At 44.0% G+C, this 20,203-nt stretch overlaps 1 protein-coding gene across 1 annotated transcript in view; it reads right to left on the bottom strand.

Moving 5' to 3' along the window:
* The window catches only part of ELP2 (elongator acetyltransferase complex subunit 2), a 373,658-nt gene that overhangs the window by 331,599 nt on the left and 21,856 nt on the right, over positions 1–20,203 (bottom strand). The window contains exon 3 of the mRNA XM_077492004.1: positions 18,914–18,984. Coding sequence (XP_077348130.1) covers positions 18,914–18,984 — 71 coding nt within the window. The remainder of the gene's footprint in view (positions 1–18,913; positions 18,985–20,203) is intronic.

The raw sequence follows: 20,203 nt of genomic DNA, 5'->3' as shown, positions 1-20,203 counted from the left end.
AACATCTGCCAACTGTACTTCATTATCAGTGCCTTCTTTTCATTTTTAGTGTCACTACCAACTTTTCACCATCACGACTGGGGGAGATCTTCATTGGACCCTTCTGTGAATTGCCATTCATGGCCAGCGTTCAAGCCTGAATGACCCCTAGACTGAAAAGCTAGGGGTCCATTTTATTTGGTGAGTGGGGAATGTGGTACACCCTCATGGGTGATTTTAGGATTGGATATATTCACCTTATCCTCTAGGCTATAACTTTGGGGAACGGCCTAGTACGGAATAAACCAACATGCATATAGGCCCTTTATCTGAATAGCACTACCAGTTTAGACCGCTCCCTTTACTTTAAAGATTTAAAGTACAAATGAACATAGAAGCTCCATATATATTCTTTTAGTTTCTCCTGTTCATCAAGGTTTGTTAGAGGTGAAATAAGAGTCAGACTTTTATAGACTCATACCACCTGAACTCCCCCCCATTTCATGCATCATATTAAGGTCTTACACTGGTGGGTCCAGTGTGAAGACTTAAAGTTTAGGCCTCATGGGTCGAATGTTATACATATAAAGTTCAAAGTTGAGTTTTTACGGGCTGAGTGTTATACATATAGACTGGAGAAATTTGTCCTTAGGTCTATTAAAAGGAATTCTTCCCTTTCCCATTACCAGATTTTGTAAATTTTTTATTAAAAAAATGTATATAGAAGTTGCCCCTTTTGATAGAGGGTGGTAATTTTCTATTTCAATTTTTTATTTCAGGTTTTTATTTTAGTTTTTTTTTTAATATATTGGTAACATTTTCCTTTTTAAATATTTTTATTTTAGTTTTATTTTCATTTTATTTTTATTTCTATCTTTTATTCTTATTATAAATATTTAACATATTTTTTATTTTTGCACATTTTTTTCATTTGTTTATACATATAATTTTTGCTTTCATAAAAATGTTCTATATGTTTTCATTTGGGTGCCACGATTCATCTGGATATTGCCGATGAAGGTCCGATGCCGCTTAGAGCAATTCCCATCCACATGCGGCGTCAGAGTATTTAAATACGGCGGGCATTTAAATATGGGATGCAATGTTCATCTCCCCTTAATACGAGTCATACTCGTCATGTGGCCGGGGACTGCCCATCTTCTAGCAAGGATGGCATTCCCTTGGCCAAAATGGCGGTGTAATTGCCGCGCAGGTGCAGTAGAAAATTGCACCCTATATAAAGGAAAAAGGTGCACTAAGATGGCCACTCCAGATGATGTCCGTGTGACGAAACGCGTAGGGCTTGGCACCTTCCATACAGACGGCAGCGGCCGGCGGTATTTTTAAACAGCGATTTATGCTTAATGTGACATAAGTAGATTTCTTTTCAATAAATTCATTACCAATACGTACTACACCATGGATGTATTCTTTTCTTCACCTTACATAATAACGCGGATATAACACCATTGGATGAGCAAGCGTCTCCTAGGACAACACCACCAGCTAATGCCAGAGAGCAGCACAGTGGCTCATACTGTAGAGGCTTATCCACCCCAATAGGGGTAACATTTCTGGTGAGGGTAATCACATTACTATTCACTGAAAAGTGCACCGGCAGAAGTCTTTGGTTTTTAGAAGAAAAACAAATAATCTTTCTGCACCAGTCACTTTTCTCTACTTCTAAGTGGGACTTTTACTATACAGTGCCTTGCGAAAGTATTCGGCCCCCTTGAACTTTTCAACCTTTTGCCACATTTCAGGCTTCAAAAGATAAAGATATAAAAATTTTATTTTTTGTGAAGAATCACCAACAAGTGGGACACAATTGTGAAGTGGAACGAAATCTATTGGATTTTTTAAACTTTTTTAATAAAAAAAATGAAAACTGGGGCGTGCAAAATTATTCGGCCCCCTTGCGTTAATACTTTGTAGAGCCACCTTTTGCTGCGATTACAGCTGCAAGTCGCTTGGGGTATGTCTCTATCAGTTTTGCACATCGAGAGACTGAAATTCTTTCCCATTCTTCCTTGCAAAACAGCTCGAGCTCATTGAGGTTGGATGGAGAGCGTTTGTGAACAGCAGTTTTCAGCTCTTTCCACAGATTCTCAATTGGATTAAGGTCTGGACTTTGACTTGGCCATTCTAACACCTGGATACGTTTATTTGTGAACCATTCCTTTGTAGATTTTGCTGTATGTTTGGGATCATTGTCTTGTTGGAAGATAAATCTTCGTCCCAGTTTCAGGTCTTTTGCAGTCTCCAACAGGTTTTCATCCAGAATGGTCCTGTATTTGGCTGCATCCATCTTCCCCTCAATTTTAACCATCTTCCCTGTCCCTGCTGAAGAAAAGCAGGCCCAAACCATGATGCTGCCACCACCATGTTTGACAGTGGGGATGGTGTGTTGAGGGTGATGAGCTGTGTTGCTTTTACGCCAAACGTTTTGCATTGTGGGCAAAAAGTTCAATTTTGGTTTCATCTGACCAGAGCACCTTCTTCCACATGTTTGGTGTGTCTCCCAGGTGGCTTGTGGCAAACTTTAGACAAGACTTTTTATGGATATCTTTGAGAAATGTCTTTCTTCTTGCCACTCTTCCATAAAGGCCAGATTTGTGCAGTGTACGACTAATTGTTGTCCTATGGACAGACTCTCCCACCTCAGCTGTAGTTCTTTGCAGTTCATCCAGAGTGATCATGGGCCTCTTGGCTGCATCTCTGATCAGTCTCCTCCTTGTCTGAGCTGAAAGTTTAGAGGGACGGCCAGGTCTTGGTAGATTTGCAGTGGTCTGATTCTGCTTCCATTTCAAAATGATCGCTTGCACAGTGCTCCTTGGGATGTTTAAAGCTTGGGAAATCTTTTTGTATCCAAAATCCGGCTTTAAACTTCTCCACAACAGTATTACGGACCTGCCTGGTGTGTTCCTTGGTCTTCATGATGCTCTCTGCACTTTCAACAGAACCCTGAGACTATCACAGAGCAGGTGCATTTATACAGAGACTTGATTACACACAGGTGGATTCTATTTATCACCATCAGTCATTTAGGACAACATTGGATCATTGAGAGATCCTCGCTGAACTTCTGGAGTGAGTTTGCTGCACTGAAAGTAGAGGGGCCGAATAATTCTGTATGCCCCACTTTTCAGTTTTTTATTTGCTAAAAAAGTTAAAATTATCCAATAGATTTGTTCCACTTCACAATTGTGTCCCACTTGTTGGTGATTTTTCACAAAAAATAAACATTTTATATCTTTATGTTTGAAGCCTGAAATGTGGCAAAGGTTGAAAAGTTCAAGGGGGCCGAATACTTTCGCAAGGCACTGCATGTCAATTTTAATTTGACTGTCACATTTAGCTTCTTAATTCATTTTATTTGAATGTCACATTGTGCTTATTTTTATATACATGTATATTTATTGGTTTGCTCAAGTATTTGTTTGAGCAATTCCTGTATGAATTTTTTATATATATTGATTTAGGCAGGAATAGCGGCACATAAAGGTGTGTGTGTTTTTATTTTTTTTTGTTTTTCGTTTTTCACATATTTGACACATGGTATATTTGGCCATTAGGTTACAATTTTTTCACTTTGTGATAAGTTGGCATTATAATTCACACTATTGTGGTATTATGTATCTGTCGCCCTTTTTTTTTACATAAGGTCACATACATACAAGGGATTCCCTTTTACAGATGTTTTGGTAGTTCACCAGTAACACATTCGATTTTTAAGCACAGCGACATCTACCATCCCTGTCTTTATTACCTTTTTATTTTATTAATTTTTCGTAGTATTTTTATTTTTTTGGAATTCATTTTGTAATTAATTTTAAAAGTATAGCGCCACATCTACTCTCTCCTTTCTACACCTTGAAGTTTGGAGAACAACTGCACTTTAATGATTCGAGCACAGATGCTCATTGTATATGGATGTTTCTTATTCACTTTATATTTTGATTGATTTTTTTCACTTATTATAAGATTCTTTTGTGATTATACACTTTTGTGAGCGCTGTAATTCTTTCATTTTATTTAGTCAAGTAAACAGCACTTTGTGTACAGCAGCTGCAATTATTCGTTATTTTTCACTTCTAGCGTGAGCATATTTTAAAAAAAATGTACTGCATGCAAATACTGCCCCATCCTAACCCACAAAGCATTTTGATATTTGCACAACTCTACCCAAAAGCCAGCCCACTGCTTGCATCTGGGATGAGAACTCCTGAGTGGAGTACGGAGGCAGGGTGCTGTGATATTTTTGATCCGTGTAAATAAACAGGTCAGCAGTGTGTCCTAGACTAACTGTACCGCTGATGAACAGCGGAAGTGTAATGGATGTGCGACCCCCGAATTCCAAGTATCGAGGTCATACCGTATATTCTCATTAAAGTATTTCTCCATTACTGGCCAGTAGGCATCCCCTGCTTTTATTTCACACAGACTTATAAAATCCCGCCATGCACAACTATATGATTTCTGGATATGCTCTATCCTTCTCTAAAAAGCCACGGGCTGTTTTTCTGGGTCCGGCAGGCTGGCAACCAGGCTAGCAGTGTTCTTGGGAGTGAAAGTTACACCGCACTTATCCCCCCCGGGGGGTGGTCCATTGTGTGTGGGTGGTTGGCCAATGGTGGGGGGGGGGGGCGCGTGTTAGACCCCTTCCCCCACGTGCAGGCCAGTGTGAATCAAGTCCTTGAAGCCAGTGTTGAGAAGGGTGAGGAGGTTGGGAAGGGTATTGTGGTGACACAATATGACCCACATTCCGAGACTAACATGGATTCCCTGTTCAACAACTCATATGTGTCACCACAATACCCTTCCCAACCTCCTCACCCTTCTCAACACGACCCCCGATTGGCCAACCACCCACACACAATGGACCACCCCCGGGGGGGGATAAGTGCGGCACGGGGGGCCCCCCTGATGTATGTAACTTTCACTCCCAAGAACGCTGCTAGCCTGGTTGCCGGCCTGCCGGACCCAGAAAAACAGCCCATGGCTTTTTATAGAAGGATAGAGCAGATCCAGAAATCATGTAGTTGTGCATGGTGGGATTTGATAAGTCTGTGTGAAATAAAAGTAGGGGACGCCAACCGAGGCACCTGGTTAGAGCAGAGTTTGACCATTTCAGTTTGTTTCGTATTTTATTAGCTCTTCTGGTATATACGCCACGTCCTCCCAATTACCTGAAGGTGGACGAATATTTCATGGTTCATAAGTGCTGGGGGATCCTTCTTAAGTCTGCAACCAGTCTTCTTCCCATATTCTCCCTCTTGTTTGTAAGATACATTTAGGCTAGCATTGGTTTCCTAGCCTCCTTTTTTTAAGGCGGTTGGTGGCGCGTGGGGGGGGGGAGTCGGGGCCTTCCCCTCCGCAGCAAGATCCCTGTAGGGGCGGAGGGGGGGTCTCGCTCTCGCCTCCTCACTCGTTTTCCAGCTGATGGTGCATGGCCTGCCTTCTTTTTCCTTATATGGTTACACACTTGAGTAGGCACGCTAGGGCTAGTTCCATTTTCTCTATGGTTGTCATATTCATAGGCTTCTTGGATAGCTCCGTCTGACACACTCATCCAGACTTGCTACATTTCCTCATGTCCTTTCTATGTTGCTTGTTATATGTTGTAAAGATGACATTCTGCATTTTGAATTTTGTTTACACCTACTGGCTGATGTTACTGTTTAACACCTGTTACTAAAAATAAAAAACTATTGAAAGAAAAAAAAAGTAGGGGACGCCTACTGGCCAGTAATGGAGAAATGCTTTAATGAGAATATACAGTATGACCTTGATACTTGGAATTCGGGGGTCGAATTTGTGGCCCAGTTGAAAACATGGGCTCAAGATCGCTTGGCAGATCAAGCGACCAGTATACAGGATATGACACAAGATAAGCGGGAAACAGTTGAGAAATTTGATACCAGAATTACACAAGTGTTCAATGACCTGGGGTTCAGCAAGCAGATTAAAGCACATGTGCAGATGCTGACTGCTGCTTTTGTCTCATGTCTTAGGGAACCAATCCGGACGGGTCTGCTTCTAGCACGACCAGAGTACAAGACAATGGAGAGTGATAAGTTGTTGTTAGTGGCAAAGGGTTTAGAATCAGCACAGGGTAGTAAAAGAATTACTCCTCTCATGATGGCCTCTGGTACACCATATTTGGACCGCTCACCAAGACCAATGCCACGCCTCTATTACACCTGGACTGTCATGCCCCAAGGTGCACAGAACTCTCCTACCCAGTTTGCCAAAGCAATGGGACTCATCCTGGACACGTGGATGAAACTCCACCCAGACATTGTCCTCCTCCAGTATGTTGATGACCTCCTGCTGTGTGCGAATACTTTTGGCGACGCCTCCATATTTTCAGAGAGCCTTCTCCACTACCTGGCTGAACAAGGTTGTAAGGCTTCAAAGCAAAAAGTCCAGTGGTGTAGAGAGAAAGTGATTTTCCTAGGTCCTTGCTTCTCCCAAGGCACCTGACACCTTACTGAAGAAAGGGTTGCTACAATCAAGGCCATCCCCCCTGCCTCAAGCACAGAAGCCACTCCATGCTTTCCTAGGACTAATCTCCTACTGCCGTGCTTGGATCCCAGAAGCCTCCCTTTTTATGCAATCCCTCTACGAAGCTCTGAAATCCGACCCCTTTCTGCTTTCACCAGAGGCTGTGAACAACTTTGAAATTCTGAAGAAGATCCTTTCGACTGCCCCCGCTTTGGGCCTACCTGACTATGGAAAGACTTTCAAAACTGTTTGTCTCAGAGAGACAAGGACATGCCACAGGAGTTCTAACCCAAACCCATGGCAGTAGACTCAGACCCATTGGGTACTACTCTGGCCAATTGGACTCAGTGGCGAGGGGGGACCCTCCTGCTTCAGAGCTGTTTTTGCGGCCCAAATTCTCCTAGACAAGAGTACAGACCTCGTTCTGGGCCATCCCTTAACCCTCCTCGCCCCGCATGACATAACTGCCATACTGAACCAGACCTAGCCCAGACACCTGTCTTCACAGAGGCACCTCAGACTCCAGTGTGCCTTGCTTCTCCCTGACATTACCATCCTTCGATATAATACTCTCAACCCATCCACTCTGCTTCCCATTCTCGAGGGGGGAACCTTTTTGGAAGATGATCCTCATCAAACTGCTCATGACTGCTTTGAAGTGATGAAGATGGAGACATCACACCTACCGACAGTCAGTGAAACGGCCCTCGAGAACCCTGACCTGACAATTTTTGTGGATGGTTCCAGATATGCAGATGAGGCTGGACGGTACCACACAGGATATGCAGTCACTACTGAAGACACAGTTCTCCAGGCCTCAGCATTACCCCCTCTATGTCTGCCCAAGAAGCATAACTGCAAGCTCTAACTATGGCATGCAAATTGGCCAAAGGCAAGCCAGCCAACATTTACACAGACTCAAGGTATGCTCTGGGAGTGGCCTGCGATTTTGGGATCATCTGGAAAATCAGAGGGTTCCTGACAGCGGCAGGAACACCTGTGAAACACAGCACAGCTATCAAGAACTTGATGGATGCCTTACTTCTCCCAACAGAAGTAGCCATACTTAAAGTAAAAGCGCACGGCAAAATGGTCTCCCAAGAAGCACGAGGCAATCACCTGGCAGGTACTGCCACAAAGCAAGCAGCAGATGGGACGCGAGAAGTGGTCAGCAGAGTGAATGCAGCACCTATCCTAGATGACCCGATAGATGATCTCGAAGAAACAACGCAAAACGGTCATGACTCTGCAAAACCCTCCTGTGAGCAGAACTTACCTCAAGGAACAACAGGATCAAGAAAGGAGCCAGAGGGGGGCGTGGCTAGCGCGCAGCAGAATGGACGTCTGATCTAAGAGCTCCGCTCTAGCGAAGGGACATTCCACTTACCGAGGCGGCGATTCTCGACCACACTTATACAGGACTGGGGCTGAGATCACCCTCACCACCGGAGGATGACCCGTAAGCGTGCCAACACCGCGCAACCGAAGAAACTGAGAGATTTCTTCACGACTGTGGGCCGCGTGAACCAAGATGGCGCCAACTCCTCACTCTCTGCTGACGGCTCTCCACCTGCAACGCCGAGCCCGAGATCCGACGGAGGATCACAGCGGCACTCCCCGGCTGCTTCGACTCCTCTCTCATACAGCCCTGCTAAATCCAGACCTCGCCTGATGAATGAGCCTTTAGGAGATAAGGTTAGTGTAAGCCATAGCTCTCTGGATGATACAAGAGAGCTTGCTGACACCATTAACTCCTTCCCCACTGCAAGCCAGCCTATCACAGATACAACACTCAAAGACATGTTGATTTCTCTGCGAGGCTCGCTACACTCTGACCTCATGGAATGCATGAGGAATTTTAAATCCGAAGTAACTGAATTGGGGACCAGAGTGGATCATGTCGAGAAAAAAATGGGGGAATACGCAAATTCATATAATACGCTGGTTGACTCTCATAACGACCAGGCAGATGAAGTAGCCTGGCTTAAAAATAAACTCGCGGACCTTGAAGACCGGTCGCGCAGAAATAATGTTAAGCTGCGAGGGGTGCCGGAATCTGTCTTGCCGAATCACCTACAGCAGTATGCCAAAGACCTTATGATGGCGCTTCTCCCCTCAGTTCCGGCTGCCGAACTGGTCATTGACAGGATTCATCGCCTGCCCAAGCCGTCTCACCTCTCGGACAACATCCCTCGAGATGTCCTGATGAGGGTCCACTTCTATCATATAAAAGATCAACTCATGACGGCCTATCGTAAGAATCCCAATCCCCCGGAGCAATACTCCACTTTGCAACTATTTGCGGATCTCTCGCAACATACTATGCAACAACGCAAGTCCCTCCTCTCGATCACCAAGGCTCTCCGGAACCATAGCATTGTATACAGATGGGGGTACCCAACCAAAATTATTGTCACGCGGGAAGGCAAAACCTCCGTGATTTCTACCTTGGATGAAGGTCTGGACCTGCTTCGGTCCTGGGATATCCTGCCAGCCCAAATTTCCGACACCAATACAGCTGCACCAGGGGTGAACACTAGCGACGACTGGCAGGTAGTATCTCGCAAAAGGCACACCAAGAAACCTGCTGTTTAGCTGCCTCGGTTAATTTGTCTCACTATTTCAAACTGACCGACGAGATCCCTTGCGCTCTGGAGCTCCTGGCCCTTGTTTTACCCCCCGCTTATGCGTTTAAGCAGTATACCTGCCTACAGATTCCGGATGGAATCCACCTTTTTAGCTCTCTGCCAGTTTACTTTTTTGTTCCTATTTGACTTTTGCTGCCCTTCTACTCACTTCTTTTGTTTTCTTTACCACCTTTTGGAGATGGACACGGAGGAACGCACAAGGAGACGATCTATCCGAAAATTATACCACCAGCTCAGCTTTTACGGCCCTCTTGGAGCAGACCCGGACTTAACAAGGTACTTCTTTGGCATCTTTCCCCTACTTGAAACATGTCTATCAAGGTAACCTCTTTTAATGTGCGGGGCTTGAATCACCCTGCCAAACGCGCCTCGCTATGGAAAGAGGCTCTCAGGTTGGGGTCTGATATCTTGTGTGTACAAGAAACGCACTGGTCCTCTTTGAGTGAACCCATTTTCAAACACAACAAATTCCCGCATGTCTTTAGAGCCTCTGCTTCTGCCAAAAGGAAAGGAGTTCTTATCGCTATCAAAGACACTGTTTCTTTTTCTCTTCAGCAGTCTTTTACAGATCCTGATGGTCGATACCTAGTCCTACTTGGCAGCTTTAATGATAAGCCCTACACAATAGTTAACGTTTACGCACCCAACACCCATCAAATTCGCTTCTTGAGGAAACTTCTCCGTAAGGTGGACCTGCTAAAAAAGGGCGACTTGATCGTATGCGGAGATTTCAATGTCATTCCTGACCATGTAATGGACACAACCTCTAAAACGCAGCGCCCAAGAATTACTTTACAACCTTTGCTCCACACTGAGGGACTGTATGATGTATGGCGCTGCCAACATTCCACCGAAAGCTATTATTCTTTCCATTCTCTTGGCACAATTCGTACTCACGTATAGATCTGATTTTAACTGATAAGTTACTTCTTCAACGAACTGCAACCTCGTCCATACATGAAATTACATTGTCGGACCACGCTCCCGTGTCCATCACGGTGGACGGGGGGCGTCCTCTGACTCCTGCTAATGTATGGCGAGCTAATTCCTGTCTCTTTCAGCAACCGCAGCAGGTCTCTCTTCTAACTAAACATCTACAATAATTTTTCTCTTTTAACACTGCCTCTGTTACTAGCCCGTTTACCTTGTGGTGTGCCCATAAGGCTTTTATTAGAGGTATCCTTATCCAAATGAGTGCAAGGGCAAAGAGGCAGAGGACACAAAAGCTAGACTCCTTGCTTTCGGAGATAAAACAATTAGAAGCTCAGAATAAAAACGCAATCGCTACGAACTATGATGTCCTGCACAAATTGAATACATTACGTTCGGATCTCAGGCTCCTATTGCTAGAGCAATACGACAAACACGTCCACTCGCTGAAATTATCCCATTACTCATCTGGTAACCGGGCTGGTAAATTACTGGCTCAGAGGTTAAAAGATCGTAAAGCTAAAACCAAGATCCCCTTTTTATTTCGTAAATCAGATAACGGTAAATGATATGACCCTAGCGACATCGCAAATTCCTTTGCTGATTATTACGCCTCTTTGTACAATTTAAGGGATGATCTTTCCACTCCGCAACCTACTGATCAAGACATCCAAAAAATTTTTACCGACCTTACCCTTCCTTCCCTGACAACTGATCAATTACAGATCCTAAATTCGCCCTTCACGGAACCTGAGATCCGACGAGTTATCAAAGCTCTCCCAAACGGCAAATCCCCGGGACCTGATGGCCTACCGAACAGCTACTATAAGTCCTTCTCCCAAATTCTCTCCCCAGCTCTGGGGGAGGTTTACTCTGCTGCAGTGTCCTCTGCCTCGTTCCCTCCTGAAATGCTTAAAGCATTTATAATCACCATCCCAAAACCTGGGAAAGACCCCACTACTCCAGCTAACTTCAGGCCTATTTCCCTTTTGAATACTGATGTGAAATTATTTGCTAAAATTTTGTCCCATAGACTTCTTCCGATCCTGCCATCTTTGATTAAGCCGGAACAAACCGGGTTTACGAGGGGAAGGCAGGCGTCGGACGCTACCAGAAGGGTCGTTAATATCCTACACTACGCACGCTCCTGTCGGATGCCTTCTCTGCTATTGTCCCTGGACGCGGAGAAGGCATTCGACAGGATACATTGGGGATATATGTCCCAGACTCTTAGCAGATTTGGGTTCTCAGGCCCTATCCTGTCGGCAATCCTAGCTTTGTACTCCTCCCCCTGTGCCCAGGTCTATACTTCCAACATACTCTCCACTCCTTTCCCTATCTCTAACGGAACTAGGCAAGGCTGCCCTTTGTCTCCCTCCATTTTCAACCTTCTCATAGAACCTCTTGCTGAAAAAATTAGAACACACCCTGACATCCATGGTTTTAAGTTTCTTGACAAATCCCACACCATTAGTCTTTTCGCGGATGATATTATCCTTTTCCTGTCCTCCCCACGTACTTCCCTCCTACACGCACACTCTATCCTTCAGGACTTTAGTCACATATCCTATTACAAAGTAAACTTCTCAAAATCCCTTATCCTAGGCCTTAATTTACCTCCTCAACTCCAAACCAGTCTCCAGAACAGCTTCCCCTATGCATGGACAGAGTCAAGTATTTCTTATCTTGGCTTACAGCTAACGCCGGACCCACTTAATTTAGCAGATGCCAACTATACCCCCCTAGTAGCCAAAATTGAAAATGATGCAAAGAGACTGGCCAAGACAGAACTCACATGGTCTGGTAGACTGGCATCTTTTAAAATGCTCCTGCTCCCTCAGATTCTGTATGTGTTTCGTACATTAACCATTCCTCTTAAAAATACACATCTGAAAGCGCTAAACAGTATTCTTAGGAAATACATTTGGGGGGGCAGGAGACCTAGGTGCTCTAGACCCCTTCTAATTAAGCACAGATCGGTGGGTGGAATGGGCTTGATTGACCTTAAGGACTATTGTAGGGCAGCCATGCTCACAGCGCTTAAACACGATCTCCCCTTCGCCTGACATACTCTGGTGCGACATAGAACGGGCCCTTAGTCCAACTACCGATCTGCGTATGCTCCTACTGCTGGATACTTGGAGACCTTTCCCCCTGTGTCAGCTTGCTCCTACCCTTCAGGCTTCATTACTTGCTTGGCGAGATCTACATAGATTATCTACTACATCTTCTGAAGTCACAGTACTCCCTGTCCCTATTGAGCTACTGTCCCACATGATCCCCAATACAGATTACTCGACTTGGAAAGCAAAAGGCATTTCTAACATCGAGGACCTGTATCGGGATAATTCCCTTAAATCATTTGTATCACTTAGAGAAGAATTTAATCTGCTCCCTACAGACCTCTACCGGTTTCTGGAAACTTCACACCTCCTCAAAACATTAGGGTACCCTCACATTTCCATACCGACCAATTTGTGGCATTTTTACACGAAAATCCCCTCCTCTACCAAAGGTATTTCCTTTTTTTATTCCACTTTCCAAAATAAACTCCTGTTCACCAACTCACGGCCCTTCACTAAATGGTCATCGGACTTCAATAAAAACTTTGCTCCATGTGAGTGGCAGAAAGCATTTCAAACGATTTACACAGCATCTAGATGCGTGAATCATTGGGAGCTTGCCCAAAAAATAGCCTTGAGGTGGTACCTGACGCCGTACCTCTTGGCAAAATTCTCACCAGCCAATTCCCCCTTATGCTGGAGGGGCTGTGGGGAAATAGGCAATATTTCGCACATGTTCTGGTTCTGCAGGCACCTCTCCAGTTTCTGGGGCAGTGTATTTCGCTGTATTTCCAGTGTTACAGGGATTCTGACTCCACTGAATCCTGCGTTGGCAGTTTTGAATTTGGGTATCGAACACTTCCCCCCTTGCTGCCGCTCTGTCGTCACGCACATTCTACTAGCGGCTAGATTATCGATTACCAGAAATTGGAAATCCAATAAAACCCCCAACCTGTCAGAGGTGCTTAGCATTACCAAACAAAACTATGTTTACGAATCATTACTGGCTGGTAGGAGGGGGAACAGAGCAGGTTTTGACGACCAATGGAAAGTCTGGGTTGACTGGTCTAAATCAGCTCATTGAGTGAATAGATGTCTTTACTTGTTAATGGTTACGATTATAAGTATCTTATTTCAACTGTTTGCTGTGTTCTAGGGCAATAGTCAGCTTCTCTCCTCTCGGTGTCCATCCACCAGATTACTGTTTCCGTTCTTCTCACTACTTCTCTTTTCTTCCCTTTCTCTCTATCTTCCACCTACTCTTTAGGCTTTCAACTTATATGAGTAAGACCAATATCTTTCTCTACATTGTATTATTGTCCATACGCATTTATGCCTAATTCTAAAGGTGACATTAGTCACAATTGTTTGGAAGTTCACTAATTCCTTTTTGTGATCCTTGTATTTGTTGTACTCATTTCTGTATGTAAAATTTCTTCAATAAAAACTAATTAAAAAAAAAAAAAAAAAAAAAGAAAGGAGCCAGAGAAGTTGAAGGAATCATGGAGTTAAACAAGAGACCGTGCCTACCGCAGTCAATGTTTCCTGCAGTGGTACAATGGGCCCATGGTGCCTCTCACCTGTCGAAAACTCTGATGAATGCCTTAATCAACAAATTCTACCTAGCCCCAGGCATCACCCCGCTTACCAACAACTTCTGCAGATCATGTGCTATCTGTGCCAAATGCAATCCTGGAAGAACAGAAAAGGTATCATTGAAACACTTGGCAAAGCCCCAGTACCCCTTCCAGCGGATACAGATCGACCACATCCAGATGCCAAGAAGCGGCCGATATGACTACGCTTTAACGGTCATTTGCATGTTTTCCGGATGACCGGAAGTCTATCCGGTAGCCAACATGACCGCCAAGACTACCGCAAAAAGACTCGTCCGAAATAGTGTGCAGATATGGTGTCCCGGAGGTTATAGAGTGATCAAGGGCCGGCTTTCACGGCCTCAGTAACCAAAGAGATATGGACAGCCTTAGGGGTCACACTAGCCTTTCACACCCCATACCACCCTCAGAGTAGTGGGAAGGTGGAAAGACTAAATGGCACAATAAAGTCCAGGATGCTGAAAATTTCTCAGGAAACAGGAATGAGTTGGCCAGACAACCTACCCATTGCCCTGTTCAGTGTCAGGTACACCCCAAGGGGAAATCATGGTTTGTCACCCTATGAGATATTGTTTGGTTCAGCCCCCAGACTGGGTTGTTATTTTCCACAACAGTTGCAACTACAATCTGATGTATTAACTGATTATGTGACTGCTTTATCTCGAGAATTAACCTGTATCCATGCGCAAGTGTTTTCCTCTGTCTCACAGGTTGATCCCTTGGTGAATGAGGAAACACACCCTTGAACCCAGATACGATGGACCTTTCCAGGTCCTTCTGACAACCTCCACATCAGTAAAAGTGGCCGGAAAGAACTTGTGGATACACGCCTCCCATTGCAAGAAAGTCCCTGTGCCCGAAGAAGAAGGAGAGGCTGAGGGGACCAAGCCATGATCCCGTTTATCCTTTTTGTTGTGATTTATGCTCAGGCCCAAGAGGTGGCCATAAAAACAAAAAGATGGTATGACTCAATTCTGGTATAACTCATCTAACACACGTGTTGCCACATTCATATCCCCTTATGGTAAGATACTGGGCACAGACTATTCAATCGGAACCAGAGACATAGCACTGGATCCGGGAACCTTGTAAGTGTGTGTCACTGACAACTACTGGGGTGACAACTGTGATTATTGGGAGCAGTGGGTTGGAACACTGGAGATACAAAATGGGCATATGAGCCTGAAACCGCCAAAAATAGGAAAGACAAGAATGGGAAATCCCTTATAGACAGAATGACAATTAACAAACAAGGACGGTATGCTGAAAAGGAGTTTAGACTGACCGTTGAAAACCCCAGCCCAGGAGACAGCGGAACCTATGTTTTCAGTACATGGTGGGGAAGTGGGTATTACAGCGATAGAAAACCTTTGCAACTAAAAGACATGTTCAACAATCCAGAATGGACAGGTTCCCAGTTTGCACCTAACTCTAACCCCCTGAAGCCCCATATGCAAACAATAGGGGACATGGTGGCCATAGCGAACCCTACCTTTGAGGATACTATGGCTGCAGAATCCGGATTCTCAGACCTTAGCCATCCAGAAACTTGAGGACTTGTCCAGAGAGCTAAAACAGAATTCAGGGCTCACCAATCCCTGGGATCAGTATTTCACCTGGATAAAGGGGGGGGGGGGGGGTGGCAGGGATTGTTGACCCAGATAGGAGTAGCTATCCTGGTAATGGTGGCTATAATCTGCTGCATTCTCCCCTGTATCAGGAAGTGTGTGGAAAAGGCTGGTTGATCAAGCTACCCCTACATTGGTGAACCAAGAAACCCCAGACGATGATGACGATGTTTATGTAAGAGTTGATGATGCCTATGATGACACTTATGCGTTACGCGCCGTTACAGTCACCCTCCCCCGAGTTGCAACACTGTAGGGCCATAGGGATAGAAAGCACCTGGCTACATTTCACCAGCTGTATCGGGTGGTGGGGGTGAGCTAGTCACTGCCCTTTCCCTATATGCAGCTTGAAAGAGTTGCAGAGGGGAATGATGAGCCGGTGATCATAGGTGGTCTTTTAGTGTGAGGGACAGTTTTGTGAAATAAGCATTTCAAGGGGGGGGGGAACTGTAATGGATGTGATCATGAGTGTTATAAGTGAAATGCCTATTTCTGGTACTCTTATAGATATAAGTGCTTATCTTTCACTATCAGCCATCAACCTTAATCATACTCATTTAATCATAATTAAGATGATTGCCAGCTTCTCCCTTCATGTGGAACGAAACTGCAAGGGTTAAAAATAGCAAAGTCAAAAAGAAGATTGGGCCTGTTTTCGGAACCATGAGACTACACCCAAGAGGAAGAAGGGGCTGAAAACAAGACCCCATTTTAGCTACGATAGTTTGCCTTTTCCTTTTTTAGACATAACCCAGCTAAAAAGCGTATACTCCATCAAAATAATGAATATGTATAATTTGTGGTTTGTACACGCTGTCCTTCATCTAATTTTTGATTTTATAGTAAGATATCCGGCTCATTGTATATCAGCCGGAGCTCAGGAAATAAAAAAGAGAAGTATATGAATACTGAACTCAGTCTGCGTCAGTGTTTGACTTCAAGTGTGCACACTTTTATAGTGAAGATTAATTTGGCCAGGGGGACAAACAAAAGCTACCGAGCGGTTCTAGTTCGGATCCAAAACAGAAGTACAGGACCTGTTGATTGTGCCTCTGCTGGGGACTGAAGTAAAAAAATATATTTTAATGAAACTTAAGTGTGACACTAAACAATATCCTTATTCTCCAAAAATAATCCACACACCCACTACTTAATTAATGGCCCTGCAATTTTCATGAAATAGTTTCAATGAAATTGACTACTTTATTTTTGCCTCTTTGTAACATCCTGTGAGCAGTGCACATTAGTTTGGGTCATGTGCATTGCTCTATGCACACAACAAACCTCATAGTCCCTTGTCCATCTCAGAAGTGAGCAAGAGAGGGGGAGGGGGGGCTACATTCTTACACATGGAGAACAAATGTAGCCACCCTCTGACAGAAAGTCAGATCACTGCAGGTACATTTTGAGTTAATACATACACAAATAAATAGATTTTTTTCCCCCCTAAAAAACTGTTTAGCGTCACTTTAAATTTAAAATAAATAAAATAAAAAAAACACTGACAAAAACATGAACACTGAACTCTAGGAATTTTTTGCATTTTACACATGGTTGGCACAAAACAATGGGAGAGGAGGGGGAAGTGACGTCACAATCTCAACCTCGTCCAATCAGAGAGCACCTTGTATTCATTGAAAAAAATACAAGGCATTCTATACTGTGAATGGCAACAGTGATGAGTTAGCGACCCCCTGTGGTCAGTGTGCAGGGGAGTAGGCGCTCCCATAGAACATGTGTGGCTATCCCTGTAGTAATGTCAAATACTACAGTGACTTTCAGCTTACCCAGCAGTCCAACAGGTATGATTAATGCGTATTTACAGTCCAGTTTAACACAATACAAAGTATGAAATTAAAATTCCTAGAAAAGGCCAGCATTATAGGCTATTCAGGCTTTACTGATATCCATCTAAAGTGGACAATACATTATAAAATGTTCTTATTAAATTTCCCTTAGATTTACTCTTAACTATGTGGTGTAAGGTCCTGCCATTGCATACCTATTGAAAGTGTTTAGGTTTGAACGCATTATGTGGTTTTGGTAAAAAAGAAATTTCACAAGTATAATGTATGGCCAGCCCAACGCATCTTTGTGTAACTGCTCCTTTTGTCCAATCACAGGCCGGGTTTAAATTTAATGGGATTGGGCCAACAGCAAGAAGAAGTAGTTTAGGATTCAGCCTTGCTAGGGTGTCTAGAACTCATGACTGGCTAAACAGAATTACAAATGCTTGAAAATACAAGAGAGTTCACATATATGCATTTAATCAGTGTATTAAGCTGTATTTTCAAGTTCAAGTAGAACTATAGGCAATGTTTTGTTTTTGATAGGGTAAGGGATTACTGACTAATAATGATCAATGACTGACCCTATTAAATTGAACATGGAAAGCATTGCTGAAACACATGTAACATGGCTAGACAACCCATAGGTAAGATGAAACCATTTTGGAAGAACTAAAGCAACTTACAGTGGAACTAGTAAATAGATAGGAAGGTGTGACACACACCTCATTTACTTGTTTTTACCTTAGGGAGGTGTTTTTCAAAGTGATTTCTCAACAAAATAAAGCGTGGAGATATGAATGGATGGATGAGTTTACTTTGAATATCGAACAGCGTTTTCAGTTTGTGGTGATCAGCTACAGTTTAGTTACGCTCTCTGCAGAAGTCTGAAACATCTGCGGAGTCAGACCTTTAGCTCTACAAATAGCAGGCAGCCCGACCTTTGCCAACTCAAGAGCTATAGTACTGACTCAAAAGGGGGCAAATTAGACCCCTGCAGCGAGACCACTAGTTCCAGAAAGAGAGCAAGTTACAGTTAGTAGGATGTGTCCCTTGTACTGATGCTTCTTCTGTTAAGTGAAATCCTCTTCCTCCACTGTAATCCTCTGGTGCAGCTGGGGTTAAAAGAATTGTGGGAGCTGTCACAGGCTCTCATCAAGAGTACCCGACAGTACCTGCCCTTACGCCCACCTTCTTTATTCATAGAAGCCATAGTACAGCTTCTATGAATGAAACAGAATTTTTGAATAGAAGACAGGTGAATGGTTGAAAGGTCTGCCTAGGTGAATGGTTGAAAGGTCTGCCTCCTCCATTCATAGAAGGGCAGGCCACTCCGGATGAGTCTGTGACAGCTCACAGCTCAGACAGTTCCATTAACCCTCACGGCACCAGAAGATTATTGTGGCGGGGGGGGGTTCCACCTAACAGAAAAGGCATCTGCACAAGGGACGTATCTTACCTACTGTAAGTCATGCCCCTTGTGTTTATTTTTTTATTTTGACTGCACTTAGGTTTTACATCGTAAGGACACTGTACACTTGTAATGTAACATGCATGTCAGCTTTAGATACATCTGCATTTCCAATATGTGTATGGTTTTTACATAAATACTGAAAATAGAAGCATGTTTACAGTTTGGATCAGCAAAAATTGCCTAAGGCTTTTTGGGTTTTCACATCTTTCCTTGCCTTTAGCTTGCCTTTGGTAATATTATGTAGGCATAGAATACATTTTAATAGCCCAACGTGCGGTTACCTGGAATTTCTTTGTCTTCCAAATTATCACTTTTTTATCAGATCCACCAGATGCAAGTTCAGTTTCAGCACCTTAAATTAGGGTAAAAAAAAAAAAAGAAAGAAAAATCTCAGTTAAAGTTCAACACCATGCAGACATAAATGAATGCAGCGCTTTAGTCGCTGATGCGGTATTAAAGCTTAAGTTCACCTTTACAAACCCTTTAACACTTCCGGCGTTTTTCAGGCGCTACAGCGCTAAAAATAACACCTGCATAGAGCCTGAAAAAAGCGGCTCTATTACCTCCAGTGTGAAAGCCCAAGGGCTTTCACACTGGAGCGGTGCGCTGGCAAGCCGTCACAAAAAATCCTGCCAGCAGCTTCTTTGGAGCGGTGAACTCACCGCTCCTCCACCACTGCTCCCCATTGAAATCAAATCTGGCAGCACTGTGATGCCCCCAGCAAAACGCCGCTCGGCAGCGTTTTGTGGGTGGATTTAACCCCTTTTCAGCCACTAGCGGGGGGGTTAAAACCACACAGTTAAAACGACGGTAAAGCGGCACTAAAAATAGCACTGCTTTACCGCTGATGCCGGTGGCGGCTCTGTGTGAAAGGGGTCTTACAGAAAATCTGTAAGGTGACCTTACACTGGATCCCCTCCCCATCCACCCCGATCCCACAGTACTAAATTGCCGTGATCCCCTGCTGACACCAAAAAGCTGCTTCACCAGTCCAGGGATTTAAAATCTCAGCAGCTTTCTCTCCTTGCAGTGCTGACAGTACGAGCTGGGCAGCTTCTGCTTTGTCAGTGCCGTTCTTGTTCTAGCGCTGAGCAATTAGAATTCCTATAGTCTGTACTGGCTAAGCAATATGGACAGGAGATTAGGCCACGGGGGGTTTAAAATCCCCAGACCGGTAAAGTGGCTTTTCGCTGACTGAAAGTGTGGGATCACGGCAATCTGGTATAGTTGGACTGGGTGCGATGGGGAGGAGGTCCAGGGTAAGGTCACATGACAGATTTTCTGTAAAGATGAACTTAAATTTTAGGTTTATTTTTTAAATGAAAATCATTCAAAGTCCTTTATTTTAACCTACTTTTAGCCTCTTGAAATCCCTATATAGCATGACTGGAGTGTGAGGGGAACAAGTGGTATAAGGAGCCAACCAATTCATGTGTTGACAAGAAGCATGCTGACAGAGAAAGAAATACAGCTCCCTCGTCTAAATTTTGTTGATTGTCTTGTTAATTGGCAATGCCTGTATACTGTTATGACCTACTGTATACTTGTCTGGATGAGACACTGGAAATCGC

This window comes from Lithobates pipiens, unplaced genomic scaffold (assembly GCF_037356315.1).
Source record: "Lithobates pipiens isolate NorthernLeopardFrog02 unplaced genomic scaffold, aLitPip1_a1.2 Scaffold_19, whole genome shotgun sequence".
NCBI classification, from domain to species: domain Eukaryota; kingdom Metazoa; phylum Chordata; class Amphibia; order Anura; family Ranidae; genus Lithobates; species Lithobates pipiens.
The sequence above is the reverse complement of the archived record's forward strand: the minus strand, read 5'-3'. Positions and strand labels throughout refer to the sequence as shown.